The 27,835-nt window shown below is 38.9% G+C and overlaps 1 protein-coding gene across 1 annotated transcript in view; it reads left to right on the top strand.

The window, feature by feature from the left end:
- Positions 1–27,835, top strand: part of usp43a (ubiquitin specific peptidase 43a) — a 116,445-nt gene that overhangs the window by 77,158 nt on the left and 11,452 nt on the right. The window contains exons 7-13 of the mRNA XM_073469088.1: positions 1,458–1,626; positions 3,545–3,656; positions 9,314–9,417; positions 14,882–14,959; positions 15,207–15,336; positions 22,500–22,619; positions 26,378–26,627. Of these exons, the coding sequence (XP_073325189.1) occupies positions 1,458–1,626; positions 3,545–3,656; positions 9,314–9,417; positions 14,882–14,959; positions 15,207–15,336; positions 22,500–22,619; positions 26,378–26,627 (963 nt within the window). The remainder of the gene's footprint in view (positions 1–1,457; positions 1,627–3,544; positions 3,657–9,313; positions 9,418–14,881; positions 14,960–15,206; positions 15,337–22,499; positions 22,620–26,377; positions 26,628–27,835) is intronic.

Below are 27,835 nucleotides of genomic sequence, written 5' to 3'. Positions count from 1 at the left end.
GAAATACAGAGTAATTACTAAGAAATAAATTACTTATGATTAAAACAAGGGTGAGACAAAGGGGCAGAAGATGAATTGACTGTCTAAAATGTCACATCAAGTTGCACCTGTGTGCTAAGAAAAAACAATATTCATCAAATCTTTTCTCGGCTTGTTTAAACAGTCGGCACTTTTATTCCTTCATTTAGATATGGTTTTTTTGCTGAAAGGTGTATTTACTTACTGAAATTCCAGTCATTCAGCAAATAATATTGACCTTCTCTGTCCTTGTCTCTTGTCACTTCCTGTGTGTGTGTCTGTGTGTGTCTTAATAATCTGTCTGCTTACTTTTGTGAAGGCGTTACATCTAAGCTTTACATCTATTCACACTTGCTTTCCTGCGTGTGTGTTTTGGTTTGTTTTGTGTGTGCGTGTCTGTGTGTGTGTGTGTGTGTGTATGTATGTACGTGTGATATTGCAAGGTGGCAGTGATTAATTGCACAGTACGGTTCGAACAAGCATCGTTTAATTAAATTCTCTGATAATGTCAAAGTTTATGTTTCCTGGGAGACAAGAGGTTGGTCCTTCTACATCCCTTCAGCTATTACACACTATTAATCACAGCTTGTGTGTGTCTGTGTGTGTCTGTGCATGTGTGTGTGTGTGTGTGTGATTCTTCTTACAACTCCTTGGGGTAAATAAGAATCAAAGGGCAATTCTGGTATAATGTTTTCAGTGTAAACGTGTCACATTAGACGTTACTCCTTGCAAAGCAGTTTCCCTATCTGGCACCCAGAGCTGTTTTATGGCCCTGGTCCATTTCAGTCAAATGAATAGAAGCAAAAAAACCTCATATCAGGGTTCACAGGGGTACTGGAAATCCTTGAAAATGCATATACAAATACATTTTTTTTTTGATATTTTCAATTTTGGATAAAAAATTGTAAATTCTTTACTTTCAAAGTTAAGCCATATATCGGCTCAGCCGGGTAACAGGATGCAAAGTGTGCTGACCGACACATGACACATTTTGAAGCATGAAACTTTATGCTTTCCTTTAATATGTCATCCTGCTGTAAAATTCTATCCTCAAACATAATTTTGGTTATTTGTAGCTAATTTTTCGAGCATCAAATAGCAGCACTGAGATGCCTCAGTTTAGTTTCATATCAGTGAGAAATCTGAACAAGCTACAAAAAGCAATGGCCATTTGCATTGATTTTTAAGTTGCGTTAAAGAAGCTTAGCTTTGTTTGTCATGTAATGTACATATGTATAAATACTTCATACGTAATAACAAATTGTATTCATACTAAAAGCTGTAAAGTAAGTAGTAAAGCTGTTCACACTACATTGACAAGGACAAATTTGTTCAATACTGGATGGCAAAAAAAACCCAAACCATATGTGCGTGTGATTGGATTTCACGTTGCATATCAGCCTTTATTAAACAGCTCTCCACTCCTCTGCTCTGCTCAGGGTATCACCACAGCCTCCCCTCCTCCCCCTACACCTCTTCGGCTGGATCTGATGGTCAGAGGTTACCTCCATCTGGCACCCTCTCCTCTGAATACCTGAACCAAGGTGGCTCCACGAAGGTCCTCCTCCTCATCTGCAACACTGCAGGATCTGGCCAGCAGGCTGTCAGGTGAGACACTTGACACTTTCAATTTGTTGTCATTGTTGGCTGCATTTTTATTGAACCGATATCTTGTCCTTGGACTTGTACTTTATTGAGCGATAACACTTCATCTTGTGAATAGGTTCTGTTTAGCACAAAGCAGCAGAGACAGCTATCTGATAAGACCGTTTTTGAGGATGTGAAATCCGACATTTGTGAGATTTTCTTAACGCTTGTTCTTGTATAGCAGCACAGGGGTCTTAAATACAATACTTCATTTATTCTTTTACACTGTTCTTCATCTGATGTTGTCTTAATGTCAGCACATTCTGTTCGACTCTGTCCTGTGTGTCAAGCATGAATGCCACAGACTCTTGCTTTTATTAAGCTTGAGCCTCCTGAACTCCCATTTAGCTGGCATCTGACAGTGTGGACACCTGAGAGGGAGTCGAACAATATGCTCAAATAGAAGCACTTAACCTGGGAAAGTTGTGTATGATTGGTTGCCATATGTTACTCTAACAAGGGTAGGCAGCATCAGTAAGTGTCTTAGCACCAAGCATGCAGCTGATGGACAACAGCAACACAGTTGGACCAAACAGTGGAAGCAGAGGTTTCTTGTTTGTCGTTCAAAGGTGAGCTGTGTTGTTCTTTTTGGAGATAAATGAATAACATGCCCTGATCACATCCACTTCATGAGTAGGCAACATCACAAATATGAAAGGAATCAAGGCTATTAAAAGATAACACTTTTTTTTTCTGAGCCTGCTTAGAAGTTAGCAAGGATTTAAGCACCTGATCCAAGTTAATGCGCGATTATTCTGCAGCTACTATAAAGATTAATCCATCACAGCACAAAGGATCATAGCTGAAGCAGGAAAGATAGTCCAGCTGAGCGTCTTGTGATTCCAGTGAAGTACTCTGTATCAATGAAAAGATTAAAAGTAAAAGCGGTAAACTCTCTGGCACACCTTTGAACAATGTTTGATTATTCCTAGTAGTGAGAATTACTTTATTTAATGACATTTTTAAAACGGTTCAAAGAAGCTGCTGACTCTGGATTCAGCCAATGATCATATATCACCAGACCTTTTGTCTAGCAAATACCTGAATAATTGAATCAGTGATGTAAAATTGTCCTTTAGTAGATGACTTAAAGACTCACATCCACTATTTACACAAGTCTGTTCCTGTTTGTTTAAAGTGCATATCAAGTGCCTGTTTTAGCTCAGTTTATCCCGTTTTCACTGAGCATTAAAGTGAATTTTGTGAGGCATAAACTTAACTGCTGGAAACATTTCACTTTGGTGAACACTGATTGGGTTGCTCAGTTCCTGCTAGCACATCATGGCACATCCATGATGATGCGCACTAATGTTTCTCATCCCAGCGATACTCCTTCAGGTTTGCTCCAAGGACTGCAGTTAATTGTAACTGTGACTGTAATGTTCCTGAACACATCAGGAGGAATTGTGTGCTTTGGAACACAGAGCATTACTCAAACAGAAGTATTCATTTGCTGAAGGGTAGACTGTAATCCTTTGATACTAAGGGGCTTATTGTGTCATTGTTAGTGCTCTTAAATCATAATGAGGGCTCAGATTTCCCTGCAGGGATCAACTCATGAGGTGAACCTGTTATTGACACAAGGAAGGATGGATTCATATTTCTCTTCAGTCATCCAGGTGCACTTTGGAGCTTGTGTTCTTATCTGACAGGTGTGAAACTCAGCTTCCTCTTCTGCTGCTGAGTACCCAAAGTTCATGCTCATACGCTTATAAATCCATGTGTGAATGAAGTTTGGAGGTAAAAGACATTGCATTAACTGTCTTTATTTGAAATATAGCACCTTTGTCGTTATTTTCTATTTTTATTCACCTCCTTTCCTTTTCCTTATTCATCTCTCCTCTCCTCTCCTCTCCTCTCCTCTCCTCTCCTCCCTCAGGTTTGGACCTCCATTTCTCATGCGGGAGGACAGGAGCATCTCCTGGGACCAGTTGCAGCAGAGCATCCTCAGCAAGCTCTATTATCTGATGCTGAATGGATCTCAGGCTCAGGTAATGCCCCACAAACCCAGTAACCAATAACATGTCACCCACTCTATTCTGTCCCCTGGACCTCGGCTCAAGGCTTCCTGGACCTTTTTGACTCCAGTGGACCAAATTAAAATACCAGTGCAGAGCAGAGGTTAGCGAGAGGTTTGATCGATGTTTCATTAAGGTTGGGTGTTTAAATTAAATAGTTTCTATCGTCTGTGCACAATTGAAGCTGTTGAAAAATAAAGACAGAGGTTAAACCACATCACATGAACCTTATGTTAATAAAGTCTGTCAGATACTTGTTTTTTCATGCTTTTTAAGTTTCATAATGACTTGTGAGCCCATTTACTTTCACAGAATCTTACAAAGTATATTCATCTGATTTCTAGTCAAAGAATCTCATTAATCTTAAGAGATAATCGCCTGGGGAAATAAAAAGCATTTTGGTCAGATATAGTACATTTGTTTTTACAGTACTTTCACTTTTTCCATTGGTGGATTTCTTTTTTTTTTTTTTTTTTACTTGATTCAAGCTAGAAACGTCTTTTTTTCATTACTTCTTGAAACCCTTTTTTCGAAGTGGGATTTTTTCCAATGTTGCTCCTCTGAAGCTACAAAACATATTTCCTGCTTAGCATGCTGAGTGAATAACTGTTGGATCTGCTGTTGTTGAAGTTTGAGTAACTCTTCCTACGTTGGGCCATAGTGACTACAGTAATGTACTGGCTCCCACTTATTATTTACCTACTGTAGTTCTTGAACGTTGTGTGCGTTTTTTCCTAAAGCTTTCAAACAGACAGACTGATGTTGTGTACAGCTGTGGGAACACTCAATCGTTGCACCTGATTATTGAAATTCAAATTAAGTTGTTCTATTCTGAGTTCAATAAGAAAAAGAAAAAAAAATTGCAACTGGTTTAGATTTTTAAAAAAACATTCAAATCAACCGTATGAGAAAAGGGTTCACCTCAGGACATCATATTCACACACACTCACATGCACACACACAGTCAAAGCCTTTTATGGGAGAGTAATAACGATTTTATGTGCTGAGCATACATTTAATTATGTCACCTCCCACTCAAAGCCCAGTAACACAAATCCTCGTCTTTACCGCTGTAAAAAAAAAAGAGGATTTTAGAATAATGAGTGATGATTGAATTATATTGGATTTATTTAAAATGTGTACTATTGCTGCTACAGTAGACACATTACTGCTAAATTCCTGAATCAATCCTGCGTTCCTGAAGTGTTTGTTCTCCGGACAGCTGGTCTTGCATGTTAAAATCCACCTCTACTTTCATTCAGCATGAACTGCAAGCTTCTACGATGATCCCTGAAGCGCACATCACCACTTCGGCTTCATGTTTCTCCACAGCCAGTTCAAGTGATCTGTACACCACAAGCCCTGAAACCACAGCTCCACTCTCATATATATATATTTACACACACACACACACACACACACACACATGCTCATGCACACACACTGTCCCCACAGCTGCTCGTCGAGTTGCCATGGGCAACGCCATGGTGACAGGCAATATTTGAGGTGGACTTATCCAGAGCGAGTGGCTCTCGGCTTTATAAGAAAAGACCTGAAAAGGAGGAGGAAGAGAAATATCAGTCTGTTACCTCACTGATCACTATCTCAGTCTGGCCAGAGGCAAACTCGTCTGCACCTTTATGTTTATCCCTTTTTTTTTTTATTAAAAGAACCACTAAGGTCTTTTGTTTTCATTTTAAAAGGAAAAATTTCAAATACGAGCTGTAAAAATAAGAGGTTAACCTAGGAGCTTACTGTTATCACTGTGTGATAAATGCAACTACAATAAGCATGATAATGCTGTTTATGTTCTTCACTGTTTGACAGGCAGCGAGCCTGAGTGCTTTGCTGCCACGGAATCAGTCATCCCTGCTGCTTCATTATGTGGTGTTTTGGCGCCATCCAGAGGTGAATTTAGCAAGATACAACTTTTGGTTCAGGGTATAAAAAAAAAGAAAACATAACTTCCTTGCCCAACTATCCGTTCTTTCTATTTATATTTACATTTTTAGGGCATTTAGCAGACGCTTTTGTCCAAAGCGACCTACAGTAATTCATACATACATTCATACACTGATGGTGGTGGCTGCCATGCAAGGTGCCAACCAGCACATCAGGAGCAGTTTGGGGCTCAGTATCTTGCCCAAGGACACTTCAACATGCAGACCAGGGGAATCAGACCAGCGACCTTCCGATAACAAGACGCTGGCTATACCCCCTGAGCCAAATTTATGAATACATAAAAAAAAAAAAAAAATGTGTAAACACATTAGATTGTGCAGCAATCACCAAGGGATTTTAGAGCCAGAGGAAAGCTTTTAAAATATGATAAAAGGTAGAGTTTGTTATTTATGTGTTGGAAAACTTCCATGTATTGCCACTTATTGGCTTTGATGAATTAAAGAGGGGAAATGTTTTAGCTTGAACGAATGTTTTATACTTCAAAGGCTGCTGTAAAATGAACATTTTTGGATTCCAAATCAAGGACGCAAAATATTTATGCCACTTGCTTTTTACAATAAACTTGAAAATGAATGAATCAATGAATGAAAACAAATGCCTTTGAAGAAGAAGAAGAAGAAGAAGAAGAAGAAGGCATACACTCATAATATTTAATTGTTTCACTCTGTTGTCATTTGATACACACAGACCCAAATACACATGTATTAAGAAGTGCATTATTGTATGGAGAGCTGTCAGAGCCAGAGTGCTGTCACAGTTAGGTGCCCCAAGTAGTTAAGAGTTTGGTGAATTGCTCGAGGGAACCTCGTCTTGAACTTAAACCAGCTTCCCAAGTCCCCAGCCAGGTCCCAATGTACTGAGCTACTGCAACCCCCATAATTTCCCTTTCTTAATTAAGTTTGGTCCCTTAATCCTGAACATAATGACACCCTGTCAGTCATGTCAGTGTTGTACTAAAGGCCATTCAGTGCATTGTTTTAGTTTTGGGTACATTCTCTTTTTGCACTTTTGAGAAAATCTGACTTTCAAAATTGTGCTTGTTGTAGATTCCAGGAGTCAAACACTCTGACCAAAGAGACGCTACATATGTTTTTGTTTGTTTTGTTGTGTTTTGTTTTCTTCTCGCAACAAGAGCTAAATAGACCAGTCGTAACTTTAAAGGGTTTAGAATCTCTCAAATTCCAGTGTGATCGACAGCTGATAAAAATAAGAAAATGTTCCACCTAATTATTCTCATCATCTGTGGTTGAGGTATTTTGTCATGGTTGTGCAGTGTAGTGTCACACTCTGATACAAACAGACAGTTTGGATGTATTTACATCTACCCAGCGGTTTTGGGCAGTATGCCAACATCCTGCGTCCTCATTGTGAGTTGACAACTCGTCTTTAAGGCAGCTTATATGGATTATCCTGTAGAAGCTCGCGGATACTTAATGTTCTCCAACATTTATTGTGAAAAGTGAACCAAACTCTGGTGTGTTTACTCATTAGACTGATGTGTCTTGTCTGTTCTTCTACATTAGAGTCCAGTAGATGAATTAGGCCATCTGAATGATTGCTTGTAGGATTAAAACTGTATAGAAAGACAGAGCCCTTGCTGCCTTGGGCACCTATTAACCAACTCATTTATTTCTCTTTCTGCTCTGCTGCAGTTTCTATTCTCCAACGGCGGCCTGCTCTGAATGCACATATTAGCAACCTGATTCAGCTATCTGCTCCCTAATAACTCAGCCCTGTTGTCTTTGCTGCTGAGGCATCAGAGGAGTTATCCATCTGTAAATGCTTTTTCTGGACTCGAGTGAGGAGGCAGCAAAACTAGTTGCCAGATATAATTGAAGGAGGTTGTGTGCTGTTAATTGCTGGGGTGATGTTTTGTATCGATCCTGCATGATTCAGCCTCAAATTGAAGTTTTTCTCTTATTGAAAATTACTTGTTCACATCAATAATCCATTCAAAAGGCTTTACAATACCCAGAAGGCAAGAATCGGGACTAAGATTACTGCAATAATTGCTCCCAAAAGCTTTAACGGAGAAATGGCACGATCAAGTAAAATTGCTGTAAGCTATTAGTGCAGTGTGCTGATTCTCTTTTGTCTGATTCTTTTTGATCCAGCATCTGTCAAATTTTTTTGGATGTGCATACGCTGCACCCTGTTTGGCTTCACAACACCCAAAGGCACTTTTTTCTTCCTTTTCTACCTATTCATATTACATCTCAAACTTGTGGTTTGCTTAATGAGTGCCCATGGCTGCCAAGCCTATAACAAGTAAACACAACAACAAAACTCTTTTTTATTGTCAATTCCACCTTATTTATCACACTTTGAACGCAACACAGTTAAGTAGTTTACAGAAATACATTTTGTTAAGTATACCTAGCTAACACTAATGCAGTTAAATACAACTGTCCTGCAATGAATCCTCACATCATGAAGCTTCTCATGGTCAGTTTCTGTTGAATCTTTTTTAGGAGGATGCAGTTGGCAGTGCTGTTGAGTTGTGTTGCATTGCGCTACAAAGAGACGTATATTTGTTATTTATAAATTCATTTGGGAAAAGCTCCTGTTCACAGTGTAAATACAGTCTAGTCAGCGATATTTGGTCCGACCTGCCCTGTGAGGTCACGATATTATTGTCCTTGTAAATCATTTGGGGAGTTTTAGTTGACCTACACATCTGATCTTTAAAAACTTTTTTTTTTTTTTTTAATTAACTTTTATTTGGTAACAGTATAATAATAGTAGTAATGATAATATAAGTGATGCACTCTGATGTGTAACCATGTAGAAAATAATGGACTTGCTTGAGGGAAGGCCTCTGTGGCAACGATGAGGCGCTCTTCATGTTGCTTTATTTAAAGACCCTCAAAACATTTTTTTGTGAGAGATTTCTATGTTTGTGTTTTTCTCTGTGCTCTTCTCACTGATTTGAAGTGGACGGGGCTCAGTGGGAAAGCTGTTTAAACACTGATTGCTAACGTTACTGAGGAAAATGGTGTTTTCCGGGGCTTTAAGTAGGAGTTTGTCCGAACAAATCGAGCCTAAACCCTTGGTTTTATATGTATTAACTGCTTTAAGCTGTTTTACCGGCAGCATAAATGTGTTAATTATTTAAAGCACACAGTTGCTGTTATATTAGGATGCCTGCGTTGTCTGTCAGACATTTATTGCATCAGTGCCTCTATCTCATTTCTCTCTTGAGGTGTTGAACTTTCGATTAAGACTACCGCACAGAACGTGGGGGTGTGTACTTGTAGCGTTCACCTTGTTCTATCCTCAAGGAAGCTGCTGTGATACTGACAATAAGAGGTAGCTGTCTTCAGTTGAAGGCAGAGTGTTGTTTGTCTGTCTTAGAGGGCAGAAATGTTTTCACAGTTTTACAGCAGAAACATTCTCACACACGGGTTGGTTGGTTTTGAAAGTTTGAAACACACTGCAGTAAAATCATTTCTTCATTGATTTATAAAGTGCCATGTCGTTCCTGACCTCACACCGCTGATTGTCAACTTGCTGCTTGAGCATGCTGGTTAGCAATCAATTTTGAATTCCATTTTGTCGGATTGTTAATTATAAACAAGCTTTTCTCATTATATCTACAGTTTATCTTTTTATCACCACTGCGAGTCTGTTAATGCACAGCTGTACTAATGTTAACTCTCTTCCGGCAGAATGCTGGGGTGCTGTTTAAGATCCGAGCGGTGGGGGGATCGGCATCCTATAGCTACTTGTCCCCGCAGGACAGCAGGCCTCTCTACCACCCTGCAGTTGACAGGTAGGACACACACACACCTAAATGGACACACTCTCATGCCAATATGTCAGTACTGTGTGCTTTTTCTTTGTGTGGTCGATGACACATTTATGACAGCATAGAAGCACAGTCAGTCCTTAATAATAGCATGTTCATCATATATTACAGAACAGAAATATAAATGCTGAAACACTGGTTTGTACATGTTGTACTGTATGTAGCCTTGAAGATGGAATAATTAAACCGTGAAGAAAAGCCAATAAGTAGAATGTGCTCCACTCATTCCATCACAGAAAAAGAGAGCTGTAGAAATCATTGATATACGTGTTCTTTACAAGTGTGTGTAAACCTTTGACCACGACTATACCAATTAAGACCGGAACTGACATGAATGCATGCGCTGGATGGATATTCAGAACCATGACAGACAAGGTTTTGGGTGCATCAGACAAAAAGCGAAAGATTCCTTTCAGAAGCGAACGGTCTTAAGAGGATTACAGAAAAGTATCTCTAACGATATCAGTTTGACGATGTGGAGATAAGGCCTTTATTACCTGTGTGATGAAGAGGATCAGGGTGTCGCCACACAGCTGAGGATGAGCTTAGTATAAATCTCCGCTGTTGTTCTACTGAGCTGCTATGAAGGTCAGGCCTTCCACAAAGGAGCAAGGAAATGAGATTGTCTCCCAGGTTGGATTAGACACTCAGTAGGGGTGTGTGTGGGTGTTCCTGTCTGTGGTTCTATTAAAGTATATGTGTTTTTGTGTGTTAATGCTTTTGTGTGGATGCCTTCCCCTTACTGCCCTCTCTTCAGGAAATTACTTGTAAGACACGCTTCTCAATGCCTTATTTATTTATTTATTTATTGTTTCCTTGTAGAGGAACAAGTATATAGGATTGAATTATTTATAGCTGAAGCTAGTTTGCAAGGCCCACTGCTGCATTGGCTTTTGAAATACACAAAACTCAGCAGGAAAACACAACAAAACCAGAAAATCAATGATTTTAAAAAATAAAATTACCATAAGATCAAAAGGAAAGCAAGAGATGATTTGTGTTGCGACTTGAGTTTAAAATGATCTAAGTCATCATCCATTTTAAGTTCTGTCAGTGAGGAGCTCCACATATTGATCCCCTTACAGAAAAAAAACATCAGTTCAGGTCTCTGAGCACCTCAGAAGCCCGGTTAGTTATCAGCTTCCTTATGTATGTTTGCTCACTTTTCTTTTGCAGAGACTTGAATGATTCAGTTGCCTTGTGTGGATCATATTGACTTGTGGGTGACTACATCTAAAAATGGGAAAAGAGCTGTCTGGTATTAATTTGGATCACATGAGATCCATTGTTTTTTATAGTCTACTGCTGTACTTGATCATCTGTCAGATGAGCATAACAGTGTTCATGACAACTCATAGGTATTTATTTTAAATTCAGTTCACAACGTGGCATAATGTAGCAGAAATTACAACGTGAAATGTCACTTAAGGAATGTGGTAGGGATATTGCCTTACGAGATGCTACATAAACAGCGAAGATCAGAACGTTTACCTGCACATTTGATCATTTAAATTGAGTTATACAACTTATGAATACACCGGAACATTTGTGGAACCCTCCTCCCACCATGGTTTGTATACTCCAGCTATCTGTTACACTTCTTTTGGACACGGGTGCAAACAACAAAAATTTCCGCAAAGGATACACCTCTGCATCCTCCGGCAAGCCTCCTCTGTCCTCGCTCCATTCTCGTTCTCGTCTCTTTTAAATAAGACATTCTTCAATATGACACGCTGAGATCGATTTCCGGGTCACAGGCAGGAGGACGGAGGGGCGAGGGGATGAGGAGGCATAAAATAAACACATTACTGCACACAGTAGATATTTCACTTTGTCATTGCGCTGATAGTGAGTTGTTTGGTATTATGCATCCTTTCTACGACAACTCTATTATCATATATGCTATATTCTATAAACACTGTGGCCAGTGACTGTAGGAGAGAGAATGGATATAAAGAGGTAAAGGTATCATTCAATAGAGGCAGCTTAGGACAATATGACACTTTAATATCAAGTAGGTCAGAAAGGCTGTAGATCCCATTTTCCAGAAACTCACAACAAGCCCACAGCTTAATTATTTGTGAGGATAATGTGACACGTGTCAATGTGCCCTGCGGTCTTGTGCCCTGAAAGCTGCTCAACACCAGAATACTCAACACACAGGTCGAGAACAAGATGTGCAGTTACACTCGGACCTCCCAGCACCAGTACAGTGAAAAAACTTAATTTGTTTTTAATATGATAGTATTTCATTTTTATATTCATGAGCCTGGTCAGCGTGTAATCCCATTGTTACTTCAGAATTTCTGTTTATCTTCATCTTGTTATGTCTGGAGTGTGCCACGAGAATAATTACAGACTGTAAGTGTTTAATTGACCATCTGTTATGTGTTGGCAGCAGTCTGGCCAATCAGGGCTCCCACTGCTGCTCCATCCATCAGATTTTATTCAGTTTCTAGGCGCTGCTCACACAATAAGCTATCTACCAGTTAATGTGATCCATTGGATTTCTTGAATCAGGAAAAATAGGCAGAAAAATTAAGTGAATTAACCTTTAAAGACGTAGAACAATGTTTTGGATGACTGATTCTCTTATTTTGTTTTATATTTCAGCAGTCAGCAGTCAGAATCGAGTGTGATACATCATTTGATTCAGGAAAACCGACCAAGAAGAGATTCAGTCTTGCTCATTTAAAGTCCCAATCTTACATTTATTTTCCCTGAGAATGAATGAATTTAAATTTAAATGCCAGTCAAACTTTGATGTGTTTTTATGTGAACTCAGACAGAACCTCAGGAAGTTTATTATTTTTATTTTCATTTTTTTTTATTTTATTCATCGAAAAAGATTTACTTGCATGTTTGAGAGTTCCATTTGCATTTTTAACTACATCTGACCTTTTCCAAGACATTTATTATAATATTATCACAGCTGTTTTTCAGAACTACAGAAGCCCTAAAGGGCCATGCATACATACATTGTATTTCCTCCATTTTCCCGTGATAACGAGTTAATTTCATTTGTTTTCTCAAGTTATTATCTCAAAATAACAACTGCCGTTTTCCCAAGATAGTGGGATAATTTTCTCGAGATCTCGAGATAACGATATAATTAATTCGAGATCTTGAGAAAACAAAAGGATAGTGTAGTATATTAAATCATTGCAGGAAACATCATTCAGTGTAGCAATGTCAGAGGAGCAGGAGCATATCGATCACCGCGTCACATACTTTTTCAATCAAGGCCTGACACAGGCTGAAATAGCATTATGCCTTGCTATTACGGATAATATACACATTAGTGTGCATAATCTAAAAAGACGGTTAGCAAAGCTTCAGCTATATCAGCGGCGCAATCTAAGTGAGCCTGATGTCGTCGTTAACTCCATAGCTGACCAGCTACGAGGTCCCGGGCATCTCTATATTATATCCTATCATATCACAGTCATTATCTCGAGTTCTCTAATTAATTATATCGTTATCTCGGGAAAACAAAGTTTCGTTATCTCAAGATCTCGAGAAAATTATCCTGTTATCTCGGGAAAACAAAATTTCGTTATCTCGAGATCTCGAGAAAATTATCGCGTTATCTCGGGAAAACGGCAGTTTTTATTTGGAGATAACTCGAGATCTCGAGTTATTATCTCGAAATAAAAACTTCCGTTTTCCCTCGAGATCTCGAGTTATCTCGAAATAAAAACTGCCGTTTTCCCCGAGATAACGGGATCATTTTCTTGAGATCTCGAGAAAACAAATGAAATTAACTCGTTATCACGGGAAAACGGAGGAAATAAAATGTATGACTGCATGGCCTTTTAGGGCTTCCGTACAGAACAGCTGCAATCCCGTATTTCATTTACTGACCATGTAGATGTGTTTAAAAATTATCATAGTGTAATTAGAAATGTTATTAAATCATAACAGAGGACACTGAAGCAAAAGTGACTTTATTCAGAGAAATATATCATCCATTGAACCAAAAAAACAAAAAACAAAAGTAGCTTGCTACAACCATTGCCTGTTGGCCCAAAGGAAGAAACTATGTGGGTTTTCTTGAAGAAACAATGCTGCAGAACATGCTGGCACACTCACATTTATGATGGAGCCCCAACAATGCCCAAACAAGATATATGTGATACCACTGAAAAGCTGAGAAACTCCACTTTACATGTTTTGTAAAGCATATGGATAGTTTAAAAGTTATTAAACATTTTAGAACAATAGCTAATTTAAGACACCTGCGTCTTTCTACATCTTTGAAGGTTAAATAACAAGAATTAATTAATAATTAATTCAACATTAAAAGGCAGTATAAGGTAATATAATTCAGATTTAGCAATTTCATGCTGTTATAACTATTTCTTACTGGTACACACTTCAGGCCCAATAAGTCTTATTGTAAAATAGGGTTTAAAAATGGTTGAATTTATATGGTGAGAAAGATCTTTAGTAAGCTTTGTGTGTCTCACATTTTGTAGTGTGACACCACCGGAGATAAGGTTTCTCATTCACCCAGATGCAATTATTATTGCAGCACTCATGTAATACTTAAGTCCATCCAAAGGTGGTGAGAGAGAGGAGTATTTGCTGGAACATCCAGTGGAATATCAGTTGATAATACATCAGATGTTGGTGTGTGTTGCTTTTTATAATCATTTCTTGTTTTCTTTAGCGACTTCTTAACCTTCCCTGCTGTGTTCACATGATCTGTTTGCCTGACATCTAGTGGTAACACTCAGCATGTACATGTTTCTGCACTAAACGTTCGAGACAATAATTTGAGCTGAATGAAGCTACTGAAGTCTATAACTTTCTTTGCTAAAAGTCACCAACACTTTCTCCATCCAGAATGCACATCTTGATGCTGATCTTTGAAACATCTGTCACTAGTGGGCCATCTTGTTCCCAGAAGAAAAAACTGACTACTGCCCTCAGCATTCAGCTATTATTGAATCTACCGTAGCCCTCTATCAGTGCTGTCTAGCAGCTGAATACTGATGCTGCTTTATCTCCCCTCCTGAGATGAAAGCAGTGAAGCTAAGCTCTGGAATACAAACACAACACCAATCAACATCCGCCGTTTGCATATAAACACATGCTGTGAAGCCAGGTGTCGTCTGTGCCCAGTGTGCTCTGATTAATCCTGCTGCTAACAGTATGTGAGTATTTGCACATATTTGTGAATCAAGGTGAAATTAAATGATTTAAGGCATCAACAAACACTCAAAGAAAAAAGTCTCAGGTCCGTTCTCAACTCAGCAGGCTCATCATTTTTTGCAACCCAGATATCGGCCTTCCCTTGGTTTTCTGCTTTGAGGCTTTTGGAGTTGCGGCAATACTTTCTCCTGTCACTAACTAAACTTACATCATACAATGTGTGTTTATATTTAAAATGCCACTTTCACAGTCTTTTCTTGCTGTATTGTAGAGCCCTGAAGTTCTGTGGCCCCGGAGGACCTCCCCATGTGAAGCTGGTCATCGAGTGGGAGCACAAGACTAAAGAATGGTAAGTAATGCACACAAGCAATTGAACTTCAAGTGGAGTATGTAGATGTACACAAACATGAAGGCAGAACATACTTGTTGATGTTGAATGTCATTTTATCTTTGACGTGAGACATCCAACACACAGTGATTCAGTTTATGTCAGTCAAAACACGAAAGCGTGCAGCCCCACTGATTCAAACAAAAAAAAACCCATTGAGAAGCTGAATAGGAACAGTAGACATCCTGTCTCTGTGTTTGTGCTTCAGTCTGTTTGGCAGCATCCAGGAGGAGGTGGTGAAGGACGCGGAGAGCGTGAGGAACCAGCAGCAGCAGCACCTGCAGCAGCATAGCTGTACCTTAGATGAGTGCTTCCAGCTATATACCAAAGAGGAACAGGTGAGACTGAAGTCTTTTCGTGTCAAAAGATCAGGCGGTATTCGAAAGTGCAAGATCAGAACTACAATTCACTTAGTTCACCATGTTTGTTTTTCCATTTAAAGTTTAAGCTGAAGTAACCCTGATACACCTGTTGCTACCAGATGATCTTGTGCTTTACTCATACCTATTTATGTAGGTTGTAAAATAAAGGTACAGTGGCTTAAGAAGAAACAAACACAACAGCCATGAATGCAGCAGTAAACCAGCAAATGAATGCTGCATTTAAAGAGGAAGTCCAGTGATTTTATACATCAAATTCTGTTTGTAGGCGATGGGGAGAAATACTGCATATGTCAAAAAAAAAAAAAAAAAAACAGAAACAAAACATAGGGAACTGCAAGAAAAATCTGATAAATATGCCTCAAGTAAAGTCAACAACTTCAGCTGACAACTGCACACTGTGACCACACTGTATATGTGGGATTGAGGAGTGGTGACGACTTCAAAACTTGTCAGTCATTGTTTTACCACCACCGCCTGCTGTTCTGAGTGACGGTGACCTTTCTACAGTAGTATTCAGACAATCTATAAGCAAAGTAGTTCTTTCTAGTCTCAACTCCCACACACTTACTCTATATCAACAGTGAATATTTCTTTCTAGCAAGAGCGAAGAGGGCAATGACAAAGAAATGGCGCCAGTGCCGGGAAGTATAGAACAGCGAAGGTGGGAGCCAGCCAGCGTGTCTGCTCTTCCGTAGAAAGCGCTTGTTTCAGAAGTCAGAAAAAAAGAAACAGGTACCTGGTACCAAAAGGGAGTCGAGTCAGGACATATCATGCAGTGGAAATGAGGCTTACGGTGTTCTGGTCAGGAATGTCCCCTTGTGTTTCAAATCAACAGTAGAACATATTCAGGTCATTGACAGGCGAACTAGGTAAGGTTAATCACAGAAGGATCATTCTGGCTTAATACAACCTGTACTTTTTGCAGATGACATCATTTCTATCAGTTAAAATAACATAGTTCTCACTAAATCCCAACTCAAGATCCCTACAGAAATCATATCATTACGATCTATACAACTGGAAGCTGATGATTATAATGAAATGTCACCTCTGTAACATCCATACGTTAGTTGCTGGACTCTTGGTGTTACCCTGTGATTCTAAGATAAGACTTGATGCTCCATATCATAATAGTGAATATTTTATCCACCCATTGTTGTTTTTTAATATCATATTTACCTTGTTTTTTTGGAACATAAAAAACAGCTACACAACAGTATAAAAAGAAAGCAATAAAAAAAATGAATAAAAAACACAAGCGAATATGTTAACAACGGGGGAGTTGGGCAAGAAACAAGAACAAGATAATAACTTCTTTTGGAGTTACATCCAGTAAGGTGGGGGTTTAAAGCTCAGCTAATGTAATCCATAAATGTGTAGTGTAGCCAATTGAAAGACACAAATGTTGTTATTTTGAGTTCCAGAAAGATGATTATTGTTCTCTCCTGCTAGGCCAAAAAAAGCTATCAGAGGATCTGGCTTAATTGCCATTTTGAAGATATCTGACAGTGTTTGGAAGATTGAACTCCAATAAGAGGACAGATTAGGACAATGCCAGAGTGTAATAGAGAGAGGCTGGTGTGAGTCCGCTGTGATTTTTATCTTGGAACATTTTAGAGTTTGACTGTGGAGAGATGAAGGCAATGCAGCACGATGAATTGAATAAAGCCATGCTGGGCACAGATAGAGGCCCTATGAACATCTTCTAGGCTTTTTCTCCACCACTCTGTCAACACAGTCAACACCGCCAATGCAGATCTTAGAGTATCCAGTGATGGGTTTTATAAATTGACAAGAAATTATATCAAAAAAGGCATTTCCTCAAAGGAAAAAATTTATTTTGTGGTGATTTATCAGACAAATTGGTAAAGAAAATTGTATCAGCCTTACATGTTTACTGCTGGTAAAATAAATATTCACTTTAAGAAAATGATGGGAAATGATTCACTTCTTGAGAAATATTTATGTTAAGATGACTATACTGATTGTTTATATTGTTGAATTCTTATCTGATCTGTAAAAAGAAAAAGGGGAACAAAAAACGTGGAGGCCGCCTTTATTTTCTGTATGTTATGTTATGAAGAATAGGGGAGGTTATTTATTTTTATTCTTTCTGTTGCTTTTCTGGTCATCGATTGTGTATAATTAGTTTGGGTTTCAGTGTATTATAGTAATAATTGTTACACTTTGTTAGACGAGGTGAGGACCCAAACGCAGACAACACACAGGAGGCAGGAAATAGGGGAACCAAGAGTGAGCTTTATTTAAATAAAGCTGAAAGTACAAAACACAAGAAATCTAGACAAACCAAAAATGAGTCACTAGGACCAAAAACAAAGTAGCAACTAAAAAGCTCAAACAAAGTGCAACAGAAAAGCAAAGTTCAAATCAAACTGGATTTTCAGCATGCTGAGCCCAAGAGGAGAAACATGCTGTTAGACAATCAATAATTCACAAATGTTTTTAGACTTCACACTGTATCCTAATCTTAGTTGATTAGAGGCTGGTTTAGAGAAATGAGCTAGAAGTAAAATCTTTTACCAGTTTATAAAAGCAGTGTTAGTCCCCCACCTTTAAAATGATGTGCTTACTTAATAGTTTGGGGGGCCTGGAGATTGGCAGCACTCAGAGTTGACACAGAGCTTGACCAGCTTTGTTTAAATATCGGCAACATGTGTAGACAGCTGCTGATTTGTTTTTAATTACCTTAGAAATCACAAAAATGATCTTTAGCATGTTATTTGTGTATATTTTTTAAGAATCTTACTTTGGATTCACTTAAAGGGACACTATGTCGTTTTAGAGAAGAAAATCCAATTTTACAGATATTTACAATATTATTGAGATAATAGTACAAACTCAGAAGTGTTTTTTTTTCCATAACTGAATTAACAAGCTGTTCTCAGAGGAAAATAAGGTCACCAGATAACAGTTTGAATCTAGAAAGGTGGCAGGGTCCGCCAAATATAAACAAAGTATAACACTATTAAACTCTGTTGTCCTTTAAGGTCAGATTGTTTAGACTTTGGTTACTACATAGTGCACCTTTAAGATCCTGGAATGGTTAAATACATTTTTTGCAGCAGTAGCCTTAGTACAATACATCCACCTACACATAGAACACAGAGTAGAGTGAGTGATGATGTCTAAAAACCTTATTTAAAAGCAAACAAAAGGAGAAAGGCTGTGTGCCGATGAAAGGATGACTCAACTTTGGTACATAATGAGGAGGGAAGAAACATTTTACGAGTGCTACAATGCGTAACTTCAGGAATGTGCGTTGATATAATAATTGTACAAAGCAATAACGATAATGTTACCTCGGAGGACAGGAGATTGAAACAGCCATGTCACAGATATGTACAAAAGGGAAGACAGCGGCACCACTTGTGACATATACAGTAAGTTCTGTGACACTACAGATCTTTTATGCCCTTTTAATTTAATTAAAGTAATTAAAATTCACCTTGGGTACAATGCTGCTCATTGTGAGTTTATTGACTGTAAAAACATCACGAATTACTGACAGGAATGAGCAGGCGGAGGAGAAGTGCTGTGTGATAAGTGACTGCTGCACAGCAGTGGGAGCTGAAGTGCCGTGCTGCTCCTTACCCTGTCGTAGTTCAACAGGCTGCTGGTAAGATCGAAGAAAAAGCAGCTCATCTCCTACCATTTGATTTAGCTTCATCAAAAAACTGAAGGTTTGAATGTGAAGAACTTGATTGATTCCTTACATTTTTAATTTATGCAGCAGTTTTGTGTCAGAACTCTTTTGACAAAATACACAACCTGAGGTTACCTCGACAGTAAATCAGAAGGAACTGATGTCAGTTCATACTACTATGACCTGCGGACACAAACTGAAAAATCACATATTCTGTTCATGAACAAAAGCTATGCCAGACTGAGTCTACACACAATATGTTTGAGTAAGTTATTTTAAATTCAGGCCTTTTAATGGGACTGGCTGCAAACAAGCGAGGGACACAGTAACCTCAGCCTTATCCGTTAATAACATCTCAGATGGCAAATTCCACCTGAAGACCAGACATCACTTATTTATCACCCGTCTTTAAGGGAGATGAAAAGCCTTTAGTGATTGGCATTGTGCTGTTTTCAGAAAGAAAGTATGATATGACGTGAATGTTAAATTAGCGAGAGGGAGGGCAGAAGCGTGACTCTCAACTGCTACAGAAGAAAGTCTTCACCCTGTCTCCATTTATAATTCAGTCCTCACTCAGCGCTGAGAGACCTCAACAGGCTTTCACTCATCTGATAGTTTTTTATATGAAAGGAATGGAAAAGAAAGGGTGATGCATTAATGTCTCTCGACCTCCCACCTCCATACTGATTTTTATACTTATAAACATATTTCTCTGCCTGTGTCTCATTAGTAGATACTAACATAGACATTTCATTGTTTAGAGGTTACTTTTATGAGAGATCTGGAATGGCCTCTTGTCGCAGCAGGAGAGTCCTTTTTCATATTTTTTCAGAGAGCAATAAACAGCTGAGCCATGGGGTTTATGGACCCTGGGAAGGCTTACTGTGCATCTACTACATCTCTATTCATAGAAGTCTCATCTATAAAATGTAAAAAAATAAAAATAAAAATGCTCATCACGTTTTCCACTTTCCGAAGTGAAGTCTTCATTTGCTTCATAAGCACCTCTAAGGCTTATTCACAAGTTCAATCTGATTTGTTTACTCTGTAGAAAAAGGAAATGCAGAAGCGATGGTGATGTTTACAGCAGGTTATGTTCTGAACTAATTCTTGGCCAGACTCTAGTTACTAGAAGCTTCCCCTCATTTTCGGTCTTTGTGCTAAAGTAAGCTAACTGTCTGCTAGCGATACCTTCATGTTTACCATACAGACGAGGGAGTGGTATCAGTCTGGTCATCTGTTCATTGGAGTTGGTATTACGTTACCAGCCAATGTAGTTCCTCAAAATTGGCCTCTTTAGGTTTCATTTAAACACAGATACAAGCCTCCACTTGATGTGTATCATGTGTTTGAATGATAAAATCACGCAGCCCTGCACTGGTCTTTACTGATGAGAGACCTTTTAATATTTTACAGTCCAATTAAAAATGACAGAATCAAATACTTCTCTGAATGGCTCCTAACTGAGACTGTTGAGCTGCTCACTTAATTTTTCACTTCCTTGGTGCTCGCTGAATCTAGTCTTTACTCTGCCAGTATAACTGGCTTTTTACTTACTGACCATCTCTTTTTATTGTATGATGTGACATTAAAATCAGACCCTGCTTTTGTTGCACTCAGCGCCACCAAGCTTTGCAAACCAAAGCCGATGACATTTTCTGTGCTCCAGCTACAACAGCAACAGCTTCATGTTCATGGCCAACTGGCAGTAAACCATCTTTCTTTGTCGTGTGAGAAACTAGTTTGATTTTAATGACTGATCTAGACTCTGAGTGTAAATAGTTTGCTTTGCATGAGTGATTGCGTTTCTTGTTAATTCTAAGAGGCGACATGCGGAGGCTGACATTTTGCATTCAATTTTGAACTGATGCAAGACATCAGGACAAAATAACAGTGCTGACAGTGTGACCTTGTTGCGAGTGCATCGCATTGTCTATACAAATTCAAATTCTAAAGCGGAAACACAAAAGACCAGTTTAAGACCAAATACAGGATGTGATCCAGCTCCGCAAACATAATTAGTGACTGACACTTCAGATGGAACTTGATTATAATTCTTTATCCCTATGTTCCCCCTTTGCATCTGAAGTAGGAGGAAGTGAGGAGAAAACAAGGAGACAATCAAGAAAATCAAATGAGATGTTGTCCAATCTTTTTCTTTCTCTCGCTCTTTCACACACACTCACACACTTGTCAGTGCTGCTGACATCTGTTTTTAACAATCGCTTTTACTTATCTGGCCTGTAGTAGAACACAGGGTTTCCACTGCCCACTGAATCTGGCAGCACAGGAAAGCAACACTTTGGTGGTGACAACAGGGTTGAAAAGCCCACAGCCTGTTTCTCTCTCCTGCACTGAGTCTAAATAAAGCAATTTGGTTTTGTGATCTTATTTTATTGAACAGAATCAACATCATGTGCAGCCCTTTTGGGAGAGAGGAGTTGAGTTTTGAACAGGGGGACAGTAAGTCCCTGGAGCCTTGTCTGTTACCATAGCAACACTTAATATTAGGATTTACCATGACTGGTCAAGAGACAGGTGTAGACTGAGGTTAATTTAGCTAAAACCTTAGGGCTATATCCACAACTGGAATGATTTAAGTTCAACTGAATCATTTTTGTGAAGTCTCCCATTGTTCCTCTGAGCAGTGTGAAGAGCAAACACGAGACTACAAACAATTCTCCATATGTCACATGCACACAAAAGAAACCTTTTTATTTAACCATTTTTTGAAAAGTATGTTTATTGTATTTTGTACATAATCATAAAAACATACGCTTCGCATTGATCCCACACAAGTACCTAACCAAACACATCGTATAAAGGCACAGTCTGCTGTCGCACTTGTTGACAGAGAACTAGAATCACATCTAAGTGGATAAAAAGAAATGAACCGACACTTTATATTAACATAACCTGTCAGATGTGAAAAAGAAAATGTTAATAAAAGTGCTGTAACCTGCAAGTATCTCCAAAGGCACACATTGCACAATTTTATAGAATTTTATAGAATATTATAGAATATAACCGTCTTCTTTTGTATTGTAAAGTTTACAGTTAACTGGCAATGTGGAAGCTTGTCTTTTATAGCAGATGATAAAGTTGTAATTATCTCCTCCCAGTACTCTTTTGGGCATTCCCAGGAGCAACAAAACAAGATGCCCTTATGTATACCACATTTTATACACAGGGCAGGCGTATTGAGGTTGATGCTTATTGAGTAAAACCAGAGTAGGCTTAAAGTCTCATTTGTGCTGAAAATATTTGAATTAGTGTTAATAGTTTGGACTCGAGACTGTCCTGCCTTCTACATGAAGGCCGTCTTTTTTACAATGTTCAGTTCTGGCAGACCATGGGAGTTTAAGGAGATACTCGAAAGTGTTCGGAATCAGTTCCAAACTTTTGTTTAAAATGTTGTTACCATTTAATTGATTGATTTTCTAACTGATTCCAGCTCGCCCCCGATGACGCCTGGAAATGTCCCCACTGCAAGCAGCTTCAGCAGGGCATGGTGAAGATGAGCCTGTGGACTCTCCCTGACATACTGATCCTCCATCTCAAGCGCTTCCGACAGGTAGGAGAGCCACAACTGGGCCTGGTAAAGACAAGTACTAGAGTTGAACTTTTTATCTGTTAAAGCTGCATTAATCAAATATTTCTCAATCAACAATCGATCAAATTACTTTGTGTGATGAAAGGGGTGATCCGTAGTGAAAAACTGACTCACCTTACTCTGCAGTTCCCCTCAGCTCTGCAGAGTGTTTCAGCATGTTTTAGTTTGTATCAGCAACCTTGTTGAGAGTTGGGTATTTTCAGCTATTTTTTTCAGCTACAAAAAAACACTGTGCAGTTCCTTGCAAGCACCAAATTGGGAAAATTAGCAGCTAATTGGTGAACATAGTGTAGGATTTAGCCGCTAATCAGAGAGATATTTCCCAAGTTGGTGGAGACAGACCACAACACAACAGAGCTAAAAGAAGAATGAATATAATATCAGGCAGTCAAACCCTGGGGCTGTAATTAAGGATTATCATTATCGAATCTGTGTATCATTTTCAGTTTATAGAATGAAGAATATTTTTTTAAATGCTAATTGCAATTTTCCAGTGAAGCCCAGTGAAATCCTCAAATTGCTTCTTTTGCCAAACTAACAGTCCAAAACCAAATCAAATTTGGACATTTATAATAATAGTAAATTAAGACATTTAATATCATAATTGTCCAAGAAAAGCAGCAAATGCCCCAAATTGTTTGACAAATGTTGTGACATTTTTGCTCAAAAAACAACTGAAACGATTGTACAGTTAGCTGGCAATTGATATTCTTTCCACTGACTGATCGACTAATCGATGCAGCTCTACCAAACGCAACTCCAAATGAATGCTTCAGTTTTTCCATTTCTGTTGTATAAATTTATATGTTAAAAAGGCAATTGTTTCCTTACCTTATCATTTAAACCACGGTCTTTGTGCAATTATGTTTTGTTGTGCTCTTCCTTTTTTTCCCTTTCTTTCTTCTTTCTGTAGTCTATCAAAATAATCAACAACTGATTCAATTCATTAGCGAACCGAATTGAAGAAGACTAACTGTTGCATCAAATAAGGAATCAGGCCATGACAGTCTGAGAAGATTTTAGAGAAAGGAGAGGGTGAGATGAGTCCTGAACTAAATGTCCTCAAGAGAACTGAAGCCTGAAAAGTATCATGAAAATTACAGGGCGGACTTTTGCCCAGGTGGAAAATTCATCCAAAATAAAATCAATCAAAACTGCTCCTCTGGATACTTAGTTTCAACAGCTAGCCCTCCTTCTAGCATATTCACTTCAGTTTTATTCAGAGAGGGTGACAAGTGTAATAATTGAAACATACCTCTTTCCGCTTTTTTTTTTTAAATCGAAGCCGACACCCCTGACCTCAGTGCATTATTGTAGACGTGTCAGTCACAACAGCCTGTCAACATCCAGCGTTACCGTGTGAATCAAATCCACCTCCAGCATGTAGCCACTGCAGGGCTTTGCGGAAACATTTTGACCTTATAGGCAGACAGTCAAGAGTCAATCCCAGAGGTCTTTCATCTCCACCTCTGCTTAGATGTGTGGGAGCATACATACACATAGACAAACTGGTGATGAATGCATTCTGACTCTCATTGAGAGGCAGAACAGAAATGAATGCAGTTGAGTGCAAGTGAGATAAATGAGAGGGTTCTGCACAAACTAAACGCCAGGCCAATTTCTAACCACAAACCTTTTCCAGTTTTCTGCTTTTGGACATGTTTGGGAAGCGAGAGCTCCTGCTTCACTGCAAGAAGATAAATAAACACAAGAACTAATTGGTATTTACCTGCAGCATGTCAGCTACTGCTGCTTCCCTCCCAGCACACACACTTAAAATGCATATCACTGTGCCACCTCCTCCACTGTGGGCATGAGGAATTTTCCCCTCTCGGCTATATACCCGAGGTCAGGGTTTCCACACCACTGGAAAACTAACGCTGTCCATCACTGCTTATGTGAGCTATTTCTACAGACTGCAGTATATATAAAGGAATTCGAAAAACTATTCCCATCTCCAAAAATGTACTAAACTTCAAATTGTACTGCGACAGCTCAAGGAACATCTGGGAAGAACAAAAAATATAATTGCTTGATTATCGCTTGAATCAAAACAGTACATAGAGAAAACAACTGTGAGAAAGGCTTGAAATTAATCTGTGATTCATAAGTGTTAACATGAGCCGTCCATCTGCTATAGACAGTGACATATAGGCAGATTTTGACCAGCTTCTCGTTCTCTGTGACAAACGGTAGCATTAACAGGAGACTCATTAGTAACCCCACACATGGCTGACACTAGGAACATCCACAAATAGTGGCTGCGGTGACTCAAGCTGCTCTCCTGTGGTCTGTTTGGCTGTGCATCTCTGGACCAAATAAATACATATTATTAGTATTATTATGATGTTGTTTATTTTGGTGTTGTCAGCTGGGACAGTCAGTTCTGGTTTATATGTGAGTGTTTTATTCTTGACTAATTCTCAATAATCAGTTAATTATTACAATGCCATATTGAGGGCTGTTTTGATATGTGTTGAGTCGGCATTGAGATTTAGAAGTATTTGGAGTATTTGTGTCTCCATCACAATATCATCATCACCATGCATCAGATATATTGGAGCTCATTGTTGTTAAACACTCTTACTGGTTCAATGTTGAATCTTTAAATACTGCAGTTAGCTGAAGTTAATAACAAACTGAGTAATGATAAGTATGTTGAAATGTTTTTTACTTTTTACTTTGCAGTGTGTTAATTGGATGTCATGATATCTTGACCTTGTGCAGTTTCAGTTCTGCTTTTAATTGGTCTCTTTTGAGTAGCCAAACTTTAGTGACCAACACAACAACAAGGGGATATCATATTTGGTGTAATATACAGTTGCCTGCATTATTATAAATGCTGTTAAAAAGAGTGTTATCTTCTTTATTTTTTTGTTAGTGTTTGCAAATGTGGGTGCTTTTCTTTCTTTTTTTTTTATTACTGCCTTTCACATCCCTTGCCTCACTTTTATCTAAGTCTTTCATTTTACAGCTGATACCTGCAAACATATCCCACTTTAGCTGGCACCACTCCCACTCTCCTCCCACAGAGCTATGGCTCTTTGTCCCTCAGAGGCATGACAGGACACATAATGAAAACCAATTTGCAGCCAAGGTAAAGTTCAGCTGTGCCTGCACCTTTTTTGGCACTGCTTTGCCTCTCCTCACTGGTTGTGGTCTCACAAGCAGGTGGCACCTTGTTAAGCCTTGAGCCCAGTCAGGGCTCATGGGTCTAAGCCCAGCCAGCTACATCAGGCACTTGCCTGCAAGCTTCCATCCCACACCATCGTTTCTCTCCTCTGACCTGTGAGTTTTTGCAGGTTTGGAATTAGAATTCAGTCAGTAACTATGTTGGACTCCAGATACCAGTGATCTGCACAGTCTGTGTGGTAGCTGGGGTGTGCAGAGTTCCTCCATCATTATAGTGAGCCGGTCCCCGGAGGTACATAGTGGAACTTGGTCTTCAGTAGTTAAGAGTAATTTGAAGGGAAAATCCATACTGAGGGACATTTTTTTTATCTTCCTACCACATTATTCTTTGACGAGATATTATTCCAAAACCATAGCATTTTTATTCGTGTTTTTATTTTATTTGCTGCAACATTAATTTGATAGCTGTTTAATCAATTCAGTATTAAATTCATGTCTGTTACATATACTCACATAAAAATGTGTGTGTTCTTTTTCATGCCTGCGCATATTTGTACTGCATTTATGAATAATAAATGTTGAAACAGGTGGGTGAGCGGAGGAACAAGCTTTCAACCCTGGTACGTTTCCCCCTGACTGGTTTGGACATGGCCCCCCACGTAGTTAAGAGGAGTCAGAGTATGAAGAACCTGAACTTAGGGGCCTGGCCACCTTCCTGGAAGCAGCCCTCAGGCCAACACCACCAACCTGCCGACATGATCCTCCCCCATGACTATCTGTACGACCTCTACGCTGTGTGCAACCATCATGGTGGAATGCATGGAGGACATTATACCGGTGAGGAACTGGGTGATATAATACCTTATTTACTATATGATAACGCAGTCTGTTAAAGGCTTTCTTTGCAGCATTGTCTCCTTCATTTCATACCACTGAATAGATTCTGTATGTTTGACCATTGATTACACCAGCATTTTAACACAAATCCTGAAATATATTTTGATGAAAATTATTGTTATCTTTAGCCAAACTGAGTTGTTGTGGATTTCATATCCAGTCTGTAATTAGTTCATTTGCTGAATGATATACAACACATCAGCTCTCCATTATGACTGTAAAAGCTGGCAAGTTGATCTTGACTTAAAACAACATTATGTAACTTTTTTACCTAAAAACAACAGCTTCAAACTCATTTTGATGGCACAGTGTCTTGTAATAGGGTGAATGGTGTCTCTGTCTCAGCCACTCCATCTTCCTATCACTCGTTTCTGCACTATGTAACTTCAGTGAGAGGGTAGGATCACAGTGTTACATACATGTTTACTTCAACATACAAGTTTTCAACACATAACATTGTTATGATGTAATGAGTTTTGTTTGTAGTCAGCGCCTACATTACGTCTGACAAATTGTTACAGACCTGGGATTTGTATTTACGACAGTGGTGTTGCATTATAAAACTTTCGAGGGTGCCAAATCGCACAAAATGCAATGTTGCTTTCAACTATTGAAAGCAAACTATTGTTTCAACTATTTCAGAAGTGTCTGACATTAAGGGACTGAACAACAATGTTGAAGGTGGGAAAAGTGATAAATTGCCTCAAGCAATGTCATTTGAGTCAGCACTGGTTGGTAATGAAGGCTAGAAATTTGAAAGTGAAAAAAAATCTTGTGGTGTGAAGTAAACTTACCAGACCTCTGGATCTCTGCTTGAGGCTAACAGCTCCGGGCTATATTAGCTGGTTTTGGCATCACACACCAGGATCGAACTGTTAAAGGTTGAGTTGCATTGTGGGTAATGTAGGTGCCAGATTTTGACAAGGAAGAAGAATTTATGGACAAAAAAAAATCATCTCTGGTTCTGCTGCATTGATTTTAATAATCTTTTAATTGTCCATCATGAGTTCAACAACAAACTGGTGGAGTCCCTTTATGAGATGATGATGAACAGCCTCGTTATCACAAGCAATGTAACGGCAGTGCAGTATTTGAGCAAATCCCTTGCTTGATCCATTTCATTATTAAGTCAGCTCATTAAGTCCTGC

The sequence above is a fragment of the Pagrus major genome, chromosome 1, assembly GCF_040436345.1.
Source record: "Pagrus major chromosome 1, Pma_NU_1.0".
Taxonomy (NCBI): Eukaryota; Metazoa; Chordata; class Actinopteri; order Spariformes; family Sparidae; genus Pagrus; species Pagrus major.
The sequence above is the reverse complement of the archived record's forward strand: the minus strand, read 5'-3'. Positions and strand labels throughout refer to the sequence as shown.